Source organism: Callithrix jacchus, chromosome 9 (assembly GCF_049354715.1).
Source record: "Callithrix jacchus isolate 240 chromosome 9, calJac240_pri, whole genome shotgun sequence".
NCBI lineage: Eukaryota > Metazoa > Chordata > Mammalia > Primates > Cebidae > Callithrix > Callithrix jacchus.
In genome coordinates, this window is record NC_133510.1 from 124,516,866 (window position 1) to 124,534,167 (window position 17,302).

At 42.0% G+C, this 17,302-nt stretch overlaps 1 protein-coding gene across 4 annotated transcripts in view; it reads right to left on the reverse strand.

Moving 5' to 3' along the window:
• Nucleotides 1–543: 543 nt before the first annotated feature.
• Nucleotides 544–17,302, reverse strand: part of ANAPC5 (anaphase promoting complex subunit 5) — a 46,547-nt gene continuing 29,788 nt past the window's right edge. For 2 of the 4 annotated variants that reach the window (XM_009004799.4, XM_002753101.4), the window contains exons 12-17: nt 11,665–11,739; nt 10,948–11,069; nt 10,107–10,214; nt 9,883–10,030; nt 1,595–1,757; nt 544–879 (exon numbers count right to left, since the gene is read on the reverse strand). In XM_009004799.4, coding sequence (XP_009003047.1) covers nt 668–879; nt 1,595–1,757; nt 9,883–10,030; nt 10,107–10,214; nt 10,948–11,069; nt 11,665–11,739 — 828 coding nt within the window. In that variant the 3' untranslated portion in view covers nt 544–667. The remainder of the gene's footprint in view (nt 880–1,594; nt 1,758–9,882; nt 10,031–10,106; nt 10,215–10,947; nt 11,070–11,664; nt 11,740–17,302) is intronic. The other 2 variants (XM_078337478.1, XM_078337476.1) reach the window with 1 other exon arrangement.

Consider the following 17,302-nt stretch of genomic DNA (forward strand, 5'->3'; position numbering starts at 1 on the left):
ATAAATTCCTGGACTTAATTTATCATTATCCCTCCTTTATAGTGTTAAATATAGAGAGAAAAAGAAAAACTTATCCATGCAGAGTATATAAGAGAGCCAACACCTAGAAAGGGACTGAAAAATGTTTCTGGTCATTGGTCCAAAAACCATGAAAAAATCTTTTCCTTCTTAATCTCCAGTCAGGAACCAACAAGTCCTCGCGAGCACCCATGGGCACCGCAAGTCCTGGTTCAGTTCAACAAGGCAGGGAGGCCTCAGAAGAAAGTCCAAGCCTCATAATACCTGCACTGACCACCCTGGAGAGATCTACCAATTCCCAGAAGCTCTTATCTGAGAATATGTGCTAAAGGAACTTACATAATGATGGAGTATATACAATTTCTAATAAAGATATTGGCAATTTTGCCCAGAGGGAACATAATCTGGGATGCTTGCACTACCTTGTTGGCAAAATACCTGTTTATTAACGAAAAGTTGGCATCCTTTGCTACCAAAAGGGAAGAAAAGGGGAATAAAACAAATACGTAGTTACCAGCAACAGAGTAAGATAAACTAATCAGAATGCGGTTTATTGACAAGATAAAATACATCATTTATAGAGAGTGATGGGACATGAACAAGTCCAAAATCTTATACTCTGCACAGCAGCCCAGCAGGGATGTCCTCTCTAGAGATGGTTTATCAAGGGTACCCCATGAGCAGGCAGCTCCTGATGCAGCTGCCGGAAGAGCATCGCACACCGGTTCCTCTCCTGGGTCTTCCCCAGGCTGTGGTAGAGTCTGGCCTGGAAGTAAAGGACGTCCCTGATTCGCTCTTTGCAGTCAACCTTTGCAAAGTAGTTCTTGGCTTCATTGAGGTTCTCAATGGCAGCCTCCAGAGCTGATGGGAAGTGGAGAAAATAACACACATTTAACTCAACGTTCCACAGTTTTCAAAATTTGATATTTACTTTTATTTGTTCAACATGTACCAGAAGATGCTTTTATATTCTCTATTCTTTGAGAAAGAAAAAACAAACCATTCGGGTGAGGTTTTGAAAAAGGTCTTTAAGGCTGGGTGCGGTGGCTCATGCCTGTAATCCCAGCACTTTGGGAGGCCAAGATGGGTAGATCACCTGATGTCAGGAGTTCAAGACCAGCCTGAGCAACACGGTGAAACGTCATCTCTGCTAGAAATACAAAAATTAGCTGGGCATGGTGGCGGATGCCTATAATCCCAGCTACTCAGGAGGTTGAGGCAGGAGAACTGCTTGAACCCAGGATGCGGAGGTTGCAGTGAGCTACTGCACCACTACACTCCAGCCTGGGTGACAGAGTGAGACTCTGTCTCAAAAAAAAAAAAAGTCTTTAAGTCCTGACTTCCAGCCTGGTACTTGGCTCTACAGGGTTAAAATCGCCATTCACTTGGCCTCAGTCTTCCTGCCAAGCATGCACGTGAAAGCACTTTAAATGCTGCATGAAATTTTAATATATATTTGTGAACAGTCAGAACTTACATCCTGTCCCAAATTTAATGTCTTTTCTTCTTCTGGGTCCTAAACTTTTAAAGCTTTCTGGGAATAGCATTGCCTTACAATCTCTGTATAGCTGCCTACCTTCTGCTTTCTTCGGCTGATCATAGGAAGCTGCTGAAGCCACCTGGCACTTGGCCACTAAGAACATGGCGCGGCCTTTGTCCAGGATAGCCCCGTCAGCCAAGATGGGCTCAATGGCCATGTGGAGAAGACTTAAGGCCTGTTCTGGGATTCCAAGAATGAGCTGAAAAAGAAACATCATAGCACTGTACATACCCAAACCCACTGCCCTTCCACTAGGAAGGGCTTCATTTCTGGCACTTCTCTCCTGAATGGCTATCTCTGGCTTATCTTTAACCTGACGTGTACTACATTAAAACAGGAACCACACTCCTAGAAAACACATGTGACAATCTGATTTCAGACTATGACGAATATAGCAGAGAGTTGTTATTCACACTACGGAAAGGTTCCTGTCTTTACAAAAAGATCCAGCATTAATATCCTTAAGCTTGGTGATTCTGAGGGGTTGAACTAGGTGGAAGAAGGATAACAATTCAGAAAATAACTCAAAAGAATAGAGCAAAACACCCAAGAGATTCCAGTTGGTGTTAGTATATTTTAAAAAAAAGAGAGAGAAATAAAATGGTACACTAGAGCTGGGCACAGTGGCTCATGCCTATAATCCCAACACTTTGGGAGCATGAGGTAGGAAGATCACTTGAGGCCATGAGTTCAAGACCAGTCTGGGCAACATAGCAAGACCCTGTCTCAAAATCAAATTTAAAACAATTAGTTGGGCATGGCCTGTAGTCTCAGTTACTCAGGAGGCTGAGGCAGGAGAATCACTTGAGCCAAGGAGGTCAAGACTGCAGTGAGCCACAGTCGTGCCACTGCACTCCAGCCTGGGCAACAGAGCGAGACCTTGTCTCAAAATAAAACTAGAAAACATCTATTTAACAGACAAGAAAGCAGTAAGGGAGGAACTGAGGGACAAAAAAGATATGACATATAGAAAACAAGGCGGCCGTGGTGGCTCATGTCTGTAATCCCAGCACTTTGGGAGGTGCAGTTGGGCAGATCACTTGAGGTCAGGAGTTCGAGACCAGCCTGGTCAACATGGTAAAACCCCATCTTTACAAAAAATACAAATATTAGCCAGGCATGGTGGTGCACACCTGTAATCCCAGCTACTTGGGTGGCTGAGGCATGAGAATCACTTGAACCCAGGAAGCAGAGGATGCAGTAAGCAGAGATCACACCACTGCTGTATTCCAGCCTGGGTGACAGAGTGAGACTCCATCTCAAAAAAAAAGAAAGAAAGAAAAAGAAATCAAATTAGAAGTAATGACATTAAATGTAAATGAGTTAAATTCTCTAATTAAAAGGCAGAAATTGTCAGATTAATTTTTTTTAAGTATCCACTATATGCTGTCTACAAGAGGCTCTCTTTAGATTAAAAGACACAAATAGTATTTTAAAAATTTTCCACTTGCTGAAGTGCAAAAAAAAAAAAATTAGGCATAGGCTGGGCACAGTGGCTCACACCTGTAATCTCAGCACTTTGGAAGGCCAAGGCAGGTAGATCAAGAGGTCAGGAGTTCGAGACCAGCCTGGCCAATATAGTGAAACCCCATCTCTACTAAAAATACAAAGATTAACCAGGTATGGTGGCACACATATATAGTCCCAGCTACTCAGGAGGCTGTGGCAGAGCACTGCTTAAACCTGGGAGGCGGAGGATGCAGTGAGCCAAGATCCCACCACTGTACTCCAGCCTGAGAGGCAGAGCAAGATTCCATCTCAAAAAAAAAAAAAAATTAATTGGGCATGATGGTGCTCTCCTGTAGTCCCAGCTACTTGGGAGGCTGAGGTGGTATGATCCCATCAGCCCAGGAGTCCAAAGTTACAGTGAGCTATGATTGCAGCACTGCACTCCAGCCTGGGTGACTGAGTGAGACCCTGTCTCTAAAAAATAAAATAAAGACACAAGCTGCAAGTAAAAGGATAGAAAAATATTCTGTGCAAGCAATGATCAAAAGAAAGCTGGAGTGCCTATATGAGTATCATACAAAATAGAGTTTAAGTTAAAAACTGTTAGAAGAGGCTGAGCATGGTGGCTCACGCCTGTACTCCTAGCACTCTGGGAGGCTGAGGTGGGTGGATCACCTGAGGTCAGGAGTTCAAGACCAGCCTCGCCATCATGGTGAAAACCCATCTTTAAAAAAAATTAAAAACTGTGACAAGAGACAAGGAAAAAGGAGAACATTATATGCTCATAAAACAGTCGATTCATCAAGATATAAGAATTATAAACAAACCAAACAACAGCGCTAGAAAATATATGAAGCAAAATCTAACAGAACTGAAGGGAGAAATGGACAATTCAACGATAATAGGCCAGGCACAATGGCTCATGCCTGTAACACCAGAACTTTGGGAAGCTGACACAGGTGGATCTCTTGAGTCCAGGAGTTTGAGACAAACCTGGCTAACATGGCAAAACCCCGTCTCTACAAAAATACAAAAAATTAGTTGACTATGGTAAGGGACACCTATAATCCCAGATACTCAGGAGGTGAGAGGATCACTTGAGCTCGGGAGGTTGAGGCTGCAGTGAGCCATGATTGCACCACGGCATTCCAGCCTGGGCAACAGGGTGAGACTCTGTCTCAAACAAAAAACAAAACAAAAACCACAATAGTTAGGGAGCTCAATATCCCATCTTTCAATCATAGATAGAAAAATTAGAAGATCAGCAAGGAAAGAGAAGACTTGAGTGACACTAGAATTAAACTGGCCCTAACAGATATATACAAAGCATGCCATCCAATAATACATCAGAATACACATTATTCTCAAGTGCATGTGGAACATTTTCCATGACAGACTGTGTTGGGCCACAAAAGGACACTCAATAAATTTAAGAAGGATGAAATCATACAAGGAATCTTCTCTGACCACATGAAATCAAAAATCAGTAACAGAAGGAAATTTAAAAATTCACAAATATGTAGAAATTAACATTCTCCTAAATAACCAATGGGTCAAAGAATAAATCACAAGGGAAATTAGAAAATGCAATGAGATGTACAAAAATACCACAGACTCTGGTTGAGCGCAGCAGCTCATGCCTATAAACCCAGCACTTTGGGAGGCTGAGACAGGTGGATCACCGGAGGGCAGGAGTTCGAGACCAGCCTGGCCAACATGGAAAAACCCCATCTCTACTAAAAACACAAAAATTACCCAGGTAGCAGGACATGGTGGCTCATGCCTGTAATCCCAGCAGTTTGGAAGGGTGAGGAAGGCAGATCATGAGGTCAGGAGATGGGAGACCATTCTGGCTAACACGATGAAACCCCATCTCTACTAAAAATAAAAAAAATTAGCCAGGCGTGGTGGCACGAGTCTGTAGTCCCAGCTACTTGGGAGGCTGAGGCAGAAGAATCACTTGAACCTGGGAGGTGGAGGTTGCAGTGAGACGAGATCGTGCCACTGCACTCCAGCCTGGGCAACAGAGTGAAACTCCGTCTCAAAAAAATAAAAAAGGCTGGGCGTGGTGACTCACGCCTGTAATCTCAGCACTTTGGGAGGCCGAGGCAGGCAGATCACAAGGTCAGAATGAGACCATCCTGGCCAACATAGTGAAAACCTGTCTCTACTAAAAATACAAAAAAATTAGCTGGGCATGCTGAGGCAGGAGAATTGCTTGAATCCAGGAGGCAGAGATTGCAGTGAGCTGAGATCACGTCATTGCACTACAGCCTGGGCAACAGTGCAAGACTCCATCTCAAAAAAAAATTACCCAATGTAGTGGCATGTGCCTGTAATCATAGCTGCTTGGGAGGCTAAGACAGGAAAATCGCTTGAACCCAGGAGGTAGAGGTTGCAGTATGCCAAGATTGCACTAAGGCACTCCAGCCTGGGCGGCAGGGCAAGACCCTGCCTCAAAAAAAAAAAAAACAGACTCCAATTTATGAAATTTGTGGGATAAAGTAAAAATTTATGAAGTATAGTTCTCAGGGAAATTTATAACTATAAAGGCCTACATTTAAAAAGAAGGAAGATCTCAAATCAATAAGCAAATCTTCCACCTTAAGAAACTAGAGAAAGAGTCCAGGTGCAGTGATTCACACCTGTAATCTCAGCACTTTGGAAGGCCGAAGCAGGTGGATCACCTGAGGTCGGGAGTTCAAGACCTGGCCAACATGGCAAAAGCACATCTCTACTGAAATTCAAAAATTAGCTGGGCGTGGTGGTGTGTTCCCGTAATCCCAGCTACTCGGGAGGCTGACGTAGGAGAACTGCTTGAATCCAGGAGGTGGAGGTTGCAGTGAGTCGAGATTGCACCATTAACTCCAGCCTGGATGACAAGAGCTAAACTCCATCTAAAAAAAAAGAAAAAGGAAGGAAGAGAGGGAGGAAGGAAAGAAAACAAAAAGCAAACTAGACCTAAGGCTAACTAACAGAACCAAGGAAAAAATAAGGATTCATGTGGAGATAAACAAAATGGAGACTAAGAGAACAGAATTAATAAAACTAAAAGTTGGTTCTTTGAAGAGATCAACAAAATTGACAAACTATTAGACTAACCAAGAAAAAAAAGAGAAGACTCAAATGACTGAAGTCAGGGATGGCAGTGGGGACTTTACCAACAGCCTTACAAAAGTAAAATGGATGATACAAAACTACCATCAACAATTATATGCAAGAAATTAGATAAACTACATGAAATGAACAAATTCCTAGAAAGATCAAACTACTAAAACTGACCAAGAAGAAACAGGAAATCTGAATAGATCTATAACAACTAAAAAGACTGAATTCGTTATCAAAAAAACTTCCAACAAAGAAAAGCCCAGGGCCAGATGGTTTCACTGGTGAATTTTTGTCAAGCTTTTAAAGAATTAACACCAATCCTTCTCAAATTCTTTCCAAAAAGAAGAAGAGGAGAGAAAACTTTCTAACTCGTTTTGTGGGGCCACTATTACCCTAATAGTAAAGCCAAAGAAAGATATCACAAGAAAACTACAGATCAACATCCTTTATGAATACAGATGCAAAAGTTCTCAATACAATACTTGCAAACCAAACCCAACAGCACATTAAAAGGACCATACACTATGACCATGTGAAATATAGTCCAGGAATGCAAGGTAGTTCCATATGCAAATATAACATACGAATAAAATGAAAGAAAAAATTTGGGCTGGGCACCATGACTCATGCCTGTAATCCCAGCACTTTGGGAGGCAGAGGTGGGTGGATCATTTGAGGCCAGGAGTTCGAGACCAGCCTGGCCAACATGGCAAAACCCTGACTTCTAGTAAAATAAAAAATTAGCCAGCTGTGGTGGCACACGCCTGTAATCCCAGCTACTTGGGAGGCTGAGGCAGGAAAATTGCTTGGACCTGGGAGGCAGAAGTTGCAGTGAGCCAAGATTGCATCACTGCACTCCAGCCTGGGCAACATAGTGACACTCTGTCTCAAAAACAAAAACAAACAAAAACCCATATAAAATTAATCAATGTAGAAAAAAATATTTGACAAAATCCAATACATTTTCATAAAAAAAAAAAAAAAAACACTAAATAAACTAGGAATAAAGGGAACTTCCTAAACCTCTACTAAAAAAACCCATAGCTAGCATGATACTTAATGATGAAAGAATAAAAGCTTTCCCCTTACAGGAACAAAAGAAGGACACACCCTCCCTTTTTTTTTTTGAGTTGGAGTCTCACTCTGTTGCCCAAGCTGTAGTGCAGTGGCATAATCTCAGCTCACTGCAACCTCTGCCTCCTGGGTTCAAGCGATTCTCATGCCTCAGCCTACCTAGCAGCTAGGATTATAAGCATGCACCACCATACCCAGATAATTTTTGTATTTTTAGTAGAGACGGGGTTTTGCCATGTTGGCCAGGCTGGTCTCGAACTCCTCGCCTTAAGTGATCTGCCTCGGCCTCTCAAAGTGCTGGGATTACAGGTGTGGGCCTCTCAAAGTGCTGGGATTACAGGTGTGAGCCACCAAGCCCAGCCAAGACACACACTCTTGCCACATTTATTCAACATGTATTGGAAGTTTTACTCAAAGCAATTAAGCAAGAAAAAGAAACAAAGGGGATCTAAGTGGGAATGGATGAACTAAAACTAACTCTATTTGCAGATGACATGATCTTACACATACAAAACCATAAAAAAAATCTCCAAAATGGCCAGGTGCAGTGGCTCACACCTGTTAATCCCAGCACTTTGGAAGGCCGAGATGGGTGGATCATGAGGTCAGGAGTTTGAGACCAGCCTAGCCAACGTGGTGAAACCCCATCACTACTAAAAATACAAAAAAATAGCGGGTGTGGTGGCAGGCGCCTGTAATCCCAGCTGCTCAGGAGGCTGAGGAAGGAGAATCGCTTGAAACCAGGAGGCGGAGGTTGCAGTGAGCCAAGATGGTGCCATTACACTCCAACCTGGGTGACAAAAAAAGACTCCATCTTGAAGAAAAAAAAATTATTTATATATATATATATGGAGAGAGAGAGAGAGAGAGAATTTTTACAAGTGAACATCAAAAAGAAAACTCAGTTAAAAAACAGGCAAAGGATCTGAACAGATGTTTTTCAACATCATTAGTCATTAGAGAAATGCGTATCAAAACCACAATGAGACACCACTTTATAACCACTAGGAAGGATATAATAACAACAAATGGAAAAATAACAAGAGTTGGCAAGATTGTAGGGAAACTGGAACACTTATACATTGCTCGTTGAAACAAAATGGTGCAGCCACTATGATAATTCCTTAAGAAGTTAAACACAAAATTATGACTCAGCAATTCTATTCTGGCAACAAATAAAAACAGGTATTCAAACAAAAGCTTGTACAGAAATGTTAACAGCTGCTATTCATAATAGCCAAAAGGTGGAAGCAATTCAAATGTCCATCAGCTGATGAATGGATAAGCAAAATGTGATCTAGCCACACAGTGAAATATTATTCAGCCATGAAAAAGGATGAAGCACTGGTACCTATTCCATGGATAAAATCTGAAAACATCAAGCTAAGTAAAAGAAGCTAGTCAAAAAAGGCCACATGTTATTGGATTCTAATTATGTGAACTGTCCAGAATAGGCAAACTCACAGAGACAGAAAGCATTAGAAGTTACCAGAGGCTTGGGGAAGGGAGAACTAGGGAATGACTGCTTAATGGGTACACTTTCTTTTCTGTGTCATGAAAATATTCTGAAATTAGACAGCAGTAATGGCTGCATAACATTGTCAATATTCTCAAAATCACTGAATTGTATACTTTAAAATGGTCAAAATGATACATATCTCATGTTATGTACCTTTTTTTTTTTTTTTTTTGAGACAGAGTCTCGCTCTGTTGCCCAGGCTGGAGTGCAGCGGCATGATCCCAGCTCACTGCAACCTCTGCCTCCTGGGGTCAAGCAATTCTCCTGCCTCAGCCTCCCAAGTAGTTGAGATTACAGGTATGCACCACCATGCCCGACTAATTTTTCTATTTTTAGTACAGATGGTGTTTCACCATGCTGGCCAGGCTGGTTTCGAACTCCTGACCTAGTGATCTGCCCACCTCAGCCTCCCAAAGAGCTGGGATTACAGTGTGAGTCACCACACCCAGCCATGTACATTTTATCTGAAGAAAAAAAAAAGAATGACTGAGGACAGTGGTAAGCAACAGATACCTTAGCTCCACCCCTAGAGATTCTGACTCCGCAGGTCTGAGGCAAGGCCTCAGGTATAAAGATATTTTTTAAATCTCCACAATAATTCTAAAGAACAGCCAGTTTGGAGAACCTCCACTTTAATGAATAAAGTCTTCCAGTGAGTTTAACCTTCACTCATCATTGATTAGTATTTATTGAAAGCCTTCTATGTGTAGGTCCTATAAGGTACCAGGGAATATAAATGAAAACGAACAGTCAGTTCCTTCATGGCTTTTACTGGGAGAGAAAGAAAACAAACATAAAATACAATTTGATTTCCAAAAGCTTTCAATGAACATCTCTGTTCCTCACTTCTTTATTCACATCCCCTTGTTGCTAAATCAAGCATCACTCTGTGTCAGCTAATCATTAATATGATGCAGGTGTCCTCGCTGACGAAGCAAGTCCTCCTTACTGAATACACAGCTCAGAAAAGCCAGTGCCACTGGAAGGTGTCAGCTTGTCACCAGGTTCACACCTCCACAGGCTTCCTTGGAGGGCTTGTACATGAAGACTACCTTTCCAGACTTCAATATGAACGAATGAAAACTCCTTATTACCCTTTCAATACTCAAAAGTAGTCAGAGACTCACCAGCTCTTGAGCACAAATATGTGCTATAAAAACAGAGATGGGCTTACCTGCGCAAAAGCCAAGTTCAGCACCGTTTCAGAGGCCAAGTACTGTAACCGGTACTCCTTGGAGAGGGCCAGAGCCTGCAGGAGCATGGGCAGCGCGATGGTAGGGGAGGAAGATCGCCAGTACAGCTCTGCCACGGACAGCAGGACACTGACCGCAAAGAAGAAAACAAAGGATGAGAATATCCACCACCGCATCTCCGTGAGATGCACAAGAGACCCCTTACCTGATCACCATTTCTGTGTTCTTCAGTTTCTGACAATAAACCAACAATTTTTGTAAAAGTTTATGTGCCTCTGACATTTGGTTCTGAGCTTGTAATACAACCGCTTTCCTGAAACAGGATCAAAATGAACACAAGTGTTTTAACTAGTCACTTTCGGGGTAAGAATCGCTATTTATTCAATTAGACTATAAACCTCTCAAAGGGAAAAACTGAGCCTGATTTAATTTTTGTTGAAAGAAAAAAGTGTATGTGTGTATGAATGTGTGTGTAAGAGCATGTATGAGAGCATGCTGTGTATACACACACTCATATATGCATGCAGGAAAAATCCTGGAATTATAGATAACAGCATGTTAATTATTATCTCTGGGAGATACTTATTTTCTTCATTTTGCTTATCTATATTTTCTTTTTTTGGAGACGGAGTCTCAAGTCTCACTCTTGCCCAAGCTGGAGTGCAGTGGCATGATCTTGGCTCACTGCAACCTCCACCTCATGAATTCAAGCGATTCTCCTGCCTCAGCCTCCTGGGAATACAGGCGCCTGCCACCACGCCTGGCTAATTTTTTGTATTTTTAGTAGAGATGGGGCTTCACTATGTCGGCCAAGCTGGACTTGAACTCCTGACATCAAGTGATCTGCCCACCTCACCCTCCCAAAGTGCTGGGATTACAGGTGTGAGACCCCGGGCCCCGCTGCTTATCTGTATTTTCTTATTCTCAATAATAAATAAGAAAAAAAGTTTTTTTCTAAGCTAAAATAAATAATGCACATATAAAACAAAAACAAAACCATTTAACAATTATTTTATTCTGGAGTTAGAGTTTTCAAGATTTTTTACCTATAAACACCCTCTATGCCATTGAGAGCTGTGATTCCTGTAACAAGTGAATCAGCCAAATGATATTTGCCATCATTCATTGCTCTGTCAAACTGTATTTTTTGATCACACAGCATCCATAACTAATAAGAAAAAAAAAACCCAGTAAGTACAAACTGGCAAATGTTCACCTTATTCAATGAGTATATAAAAGCACTTTGGATTGCTTAACAAATATCCTTACAATAATTCACACACATTCTTTTTTGGGGGTATTTTTTAAATGTTTTAAATATCTCAAGTATGTGAGAATATGCACATACACAGAAAATACAATAGCAAACAGATGTGTGCCAACCATCAACTTTGTCAACTCACATTTTGCTTTATCTGCTTCCTATACTTTGAGATACTAATGAAGTCCTTTGCAAATTCTACTTCCCTTTCTCTTTCTTCAAAGTAGGTACTCAGTTTGGTATTTATCATTCTCATTCATGTTTTTTATACTTTTACAACATATACACATTTACCACATACACACTTGTCTTTAAACAACACAGAGTATGAGCCGGTGTTTTTAAGCTTTGTAAAAATAATATCATACTTGTAAGCATCCTTTGACAAGCTCCTTTTTAGTTCAATATTGTTTTTCAGAGGGGAGATTATATCCCACTTCATATTATAATAAAAACTATTCTTATCGTAAATAAATCTAATGCCATGCAAAAGGCAGATTACCTGGGCGTGCTGACTATTAGGTGGAAATCGTTCCTTCAAGTGCTTTAACACTTCAGAAGCTGCAGCAAAACACCCCTAAAATACAAAGACACAATTTGATCAGCATACCCTGTATTGAAGTCACACTTGCTGTATCATGCACAGATCGTGACAGATGCACCTGTTCTCGATGCAGCAATCTCAGAGATACTGGTCAGAGACTCAAATTTCTAAGGGCCATTTTTTAAACACTCTAATAAATTTTTTTTAATTTTAAATTACACACATAAGACATATCCATTCTAGAAAAACACTTACGAAACACATGTAAACAAGAACAGATGAACTACTTTTTTTCTTTTTTTTATCTGAGACAGGGTCTTGCTCTGTTTCCTAGGCTGGAGTGCAACGGCTTCATCTCAGCTCACTGCAGCCTCAACTTCCTGGGCTCAATCAATTCTCCCATCTCAGCCTCCCACATAGCTAGGACTATAGACAGTCTTGCTCTGTCACCCAGGCTGGAGTGCAGAGGCATGATCTTGGCTCACTGTAACTTTCTCCTCCCGGGTTCAAGCAATTTTGATGCCTCAGCCCCCCACCTCCCAAGTAGCTGGAATTACAGGTGTGTGTCACCATGCCCAGCTAATTTTTGTATTTTTAGTAGAGGTGGGGTTTCACCACGTTGGCCAGGCTGGTCTCAAACTCCTAGCCTCAAGCAATCCACTCGTCTAGGCCTCTCAAAGTGCTGGGATTACAGGCCTGAGCCATTGTGCCCAGCTGACAAATTACTTTTAATCCTAGAAAAGATAATCACAGTTAATGTTGTGGTATATCTCCTTCTATATTTTTTACGCACATAAATTAAAAATACATACATATTCCAAAAATAAGTCTGTGTGTGTGTGTATACATATATGTTTTTTTTGAGACAGACTCTCACTCTGTTACCCAGGCTGGAGTGAAGTGGTGCAATCTCATCTCACTGCAACCTCTGCCTCCCAGGTTAAAGTGATTCTCCTGCCTCAGCCTCCCAAGCAGCTGGGATTACAGGCTCATGCCACCACACCCAGCTAATTTTTGTACTTTTAGTAGAGATGGGGTTTTACCACGTTGGCCAGGCTGGTCTCGAACGCAGGTGATTAGCCCGCCTCACCTTCCCAAAGTGCTGGGATTACAGGTGGAAGCCACCGTGCCTGACTTACATGTATTTTTATAAATTACTTATAATACTGTTTACCCCATGGTAGGCACCCAATGAATATTTGTTGAATGAATAAGTCTTTCAAAGTCAATAAATACAAATCTACATCATCAGAGTATTTATTGGGTAAATCAGTTATGATACATGAAAATAATCTTCTAGTTTTTGATATTTTGGTTATTTCTAATATTTTCTATTTAGAAAATACTATAATGAATATCTTGGTGCTAGAGCTTTGCATAAGACCTTAGAAGAGGCCAGGTGCCATGGCTCACACCTGTAATCCCAGCACTTTCAGAGGCCAAGGAAGGCAGATCACTTGAGGCCAGGAGTTTGAGACTAGCCTGGCCAACGTGGTGAAACCCCATCTCTACTAAAAATACAAAAAAATTAGTCGGGCAGGGTGGCACACGTCTGTAATCCCAGCTACTCAGTAGGCAGGAGAATCACTTGAACTCAGGAGGCAGAGGTTGCAGTGAGCTGAGGTCGCGCCACTGCACTCCAGCCTGGGCCACAGAGAGAGACTCCATCTCAAAACAAACAAAATACAGAAACAACCTTAGAAGTAGAAATGACAGGCACTTTTAAATTCTTTGAGAGCTATTACTTAATTACCCTCTAGAAATGTACCAAGTACTTTCATACCAGAACTCTATCCCCTTTTCTTTCCCTAATGCTGAAGCATCTTTGCCTAATTTGTGAAAATAGTATCTTAACTACTTTAAATTTAATTTCAATGACTAGATTGACATGTTTTCATGTTTTGGGGCCATGCTTTTTCTGTGAATATACATTCATGACATTTTTTTTTTGAGACAGAGTCTAGCTCTGTCACCCAGGCTGGAGTGCAGTGGCGCAACCTTGGCTCACTGCAACCTCTGCCTCTAGAGTTGAAGCGATTCTCCTGCCTCAGCCTCCCGAGTAGCTGGGTTACAGGCATATACCACCACGCCCAGCTAATTTTTGTATTTTTAGTAAAGATGGGGGGTTTCATTGTGTTGGCCAAACAGGTCTTGAACTCCCAACCTTGTGATCTGCCCGCCTCAGCCTCCCAAGGTGCTGGGATTACAACTGTGAGTCACTGGTGGCACCCAGCCCATTTGTGACTTTTTTATACTCTTACATTGTTGAGATATTTATCTTTTTTGTTGTTGTTGAGACAAGGTTTTGCTCTACTGCCCAGGCTGGAGTGTAGTGGTGCAATCTCGGCTCACTGCAACTTCTGCCTCCTAGGCTCAAGCAATCCTCCCAGCTCAGCCTCCCTAGTAGCTGGAACTACAGGCATGCGCCACAACACACCACACCCAGCTAATTCTTGTATGTTTTGTCAAGACGGGGTTTTGCCATTTTGCATACGCTGGTTTCAAACTCATGAGGCTCAAGCAATCCACCTGGTTCAGGCTCCCAAAGTGCTGGAATTATAGGTATAAAGAGAAACAGTGCCCAGCCAAAAGGTTTAATCTTATTGATCCTGAAATCTTTTCAACTTGTCCCAATCATTTCATGAGGTAATGTACTTTTTGTCTACCTAGAAGCTCAGTCAGGCCACAAGTCGACTTTTATTTGAAGTGAATAAGCAGAAATTACATTAAATTTCAATAAAAGGTCATTATTCCTATGGTTTTAACGTACAATTATTTTCATGACTGTCACAGGGAGTTGGACATGGGATATAGATCCTGCAGTGTCCCCCAAAAACATTCCCATTGTGATCTACAATTCCTGAGGCTGAGAGAAGAATGATATAAGATGAGCCAGAATTACACAGAAAGAGCAAAGGAGAATGGTTATCTTAGGAAAACAATTCACTCACTTTCTCTGGATTGTAAGAGGAAAGCTGTTCTGAGCCCCATAACTCATTTATAGGCTCACTGAAACCCCAATCACTCCCCTACCACAAAACAAAGTGCAGCATCCAGTATACTTGGAGGAAAGTTTCAGAAGCAGATGCAAGAGAAATAAAAGAGTAACTGGAGACTCCTGATAAAGCTGCCTTCTCTGCAGCTGGCCAAACTTAGTTTCACAGGTGCGAGTCTAACTTGTCTAACTGAAAATGTGACAGTCATCAGCCCAGAAAGTATATCCACATGATCGATGTTCTCAAACTGGAAAGATCTAAGGCAAGTTAAAGAAAGGGGTAAAGTCAGCAAGAACCAGGGCAGAAAAAAATAAAAATTAAAAATAATTTAAAAAAAAAATAAAGGGATAAAGGACAGACTTAAAAAGGCAGCTACCTTCTAGTTGTGTACTAAAAAGCTTCCTAACACACCCTGGCTGTTGGAGCCAAACAATGATCGGGTCAGCAGGTTTTTCACATAAGCCCAGAGGTGAAAGGGGGATGAAGACAGCATTATTCGTACAGACCCAAAGAGCATGGTTACTTTTTAGGTTCTTACTCCCACGAAAAAACACAAAATTCTGACAAATGGCCTTGGATAAAGTTACAAGGATAAGAATTGAGCCACCAGGCACTGTGACTCATACCTGTAATTCCAACACTTTGGGAGGCCAAAGGAGGAGGATCACTTGAGGCCAGGAGTTCAAGACAACCCCAGGCAAGGCAAAATAGAAGATTCCATCTCTAAGAAACAAGAATTAAAATAATTAGCCGGGTGAGGTGGTGTGCACCTGCAGTCCCAGCTACCGGGCAGGATAAGGTAGAGTTCAAGACTGCAGTGAACCATGATTATGCCACTGCACTCTAGCCTGGGCAACAGTGAGACCCCGCCTCTTAAAAAAATAAAAAATAGGCTGGGTGTGATTATCCCAACACTCTGTGAAGCTGAAGTGGGAGGACTGCTTGAGCCCAGAAGTTTGAGACTAGCCTGGGCAACACAGTAAGATTCCACCTCTACAAAAAGTTATTTTAATTAGCCATGTGGTAGCATACTCCAGTAGTTTCAGCTACTGAGATGGCTGAGGTGGGAGGATCCCTTGAGACCAGAAGACTGAGGCTACAGTTGGCTGTGACTGCACCACTACACGCCAGCCCTGGTGATAGAGCAAGACCGTGTCTCAAAAAAAAAAAAAATTAAAAATTGGCCAGGCACGGTAGCTGATGCTTGTAATCCCAGCACTTTGGGAGGCAGAGGTGGGTGGATCATTTGAGGTCAGGAGTTTGAGACCAGCTTGGCCAACATGGTCAGACCCCATCTCTACTAAAAATACAAAAATTAGCTGGGCATGGTAGCATATGCCTGTAATCCCAGCTACTTGGGAGGCTGAGGTAGGAGAATCGCTTGAACCCAGGAGGTGGAGGTTGCAGTGAGCTGAAATCATGCCATTGTACTCTGGCCTGGGTAACAAAGTGAGACTCCCTCTCAAAAAAAAAAATTAATATAAATTTAAAAAATAAAAAAGAACTGAACCAAGACTAAGGTTTTTGTAAAGTAGTTTTCCATTCTAATACTGAAAAAAATAATAATTTTGCCTGGTGCAGTGGCTCACACCTGTAATCCTAGCACTTTGGAAGAAAAATAACAATTTTGCCGGGCATGGTGACTCACACCTATAATCCTAGCACTTTGGGAGGCTGAGGCAGGCATATCCCTTCGGGCCAAGAGTTTTAGACCAGCCTGGGTAACATGGTGAAAGCCCATCTCTACTAAAAATATAAAAATTCACTGGGTATGGTGGTGTATGCCTGTAGTCCCAGCTACTCGGGAGGCTGAGAAACGAGAATCACTTGAACCCCAGCGATTCTGGGGAGGCTGCAGTGAGATCGTGCCACTGCACTCCAGCCTGGGCAACAGTGAGACTCCATCTCAAAAAAGCTAAATACCTCAATATGTTCACTGACTCATTCATTACCAAACGCTCCTCTTATCCATGGCGCCAGGAAAGGAAGAGAAGTGATGTTAAGGGGGTGCCTGTGTCACGAATAGGAAGAAACAAGCAAGAGACAGACCTGCAACATTCCCGGGGGAAGGCAAGCAGCAAGCCCTTTCAACCTCAGATAACATGGTGGTGCTTCCCAGGCACAGGAAGAAAGCAGAGGCAAAGGCGCCGTGGAACCCATCAATCAGGGCCCATCCATCCCTCAGTGAACACAGTCATGTCAAGTGCTAACAAGTTTGCTACAGGGAGGTATCTCTAGACTTCTGAAAGGGGTGGAAACCACCCAAAAACCTTTAGGCTGCAGTTAGGGAATGTTGAGTGTCATGATGCAATCTAACAGTAACAGGTATCACAAAAAGAAGAGAAAAACATCAAGGAAACATCTGGATTGTCACGGCCGTGTTTAAGTGAGAGAGAGGGCTTTAGACAAAATAGCTTTCCCTTACTCGTTCCCATGAAAGAAGATATTCTGAACAAGGGGAAGACAAAGCCTACAGTAGCATAAGCAATACTTTAATTGATCCTTTATAACGAGAATCTCATAAAATTACTTGGGGTGCAAGTCATCAAGATTATGCCCCATTCCCACTGTCCTTTGGAGTCAACCAGGTTTGGGTTGGA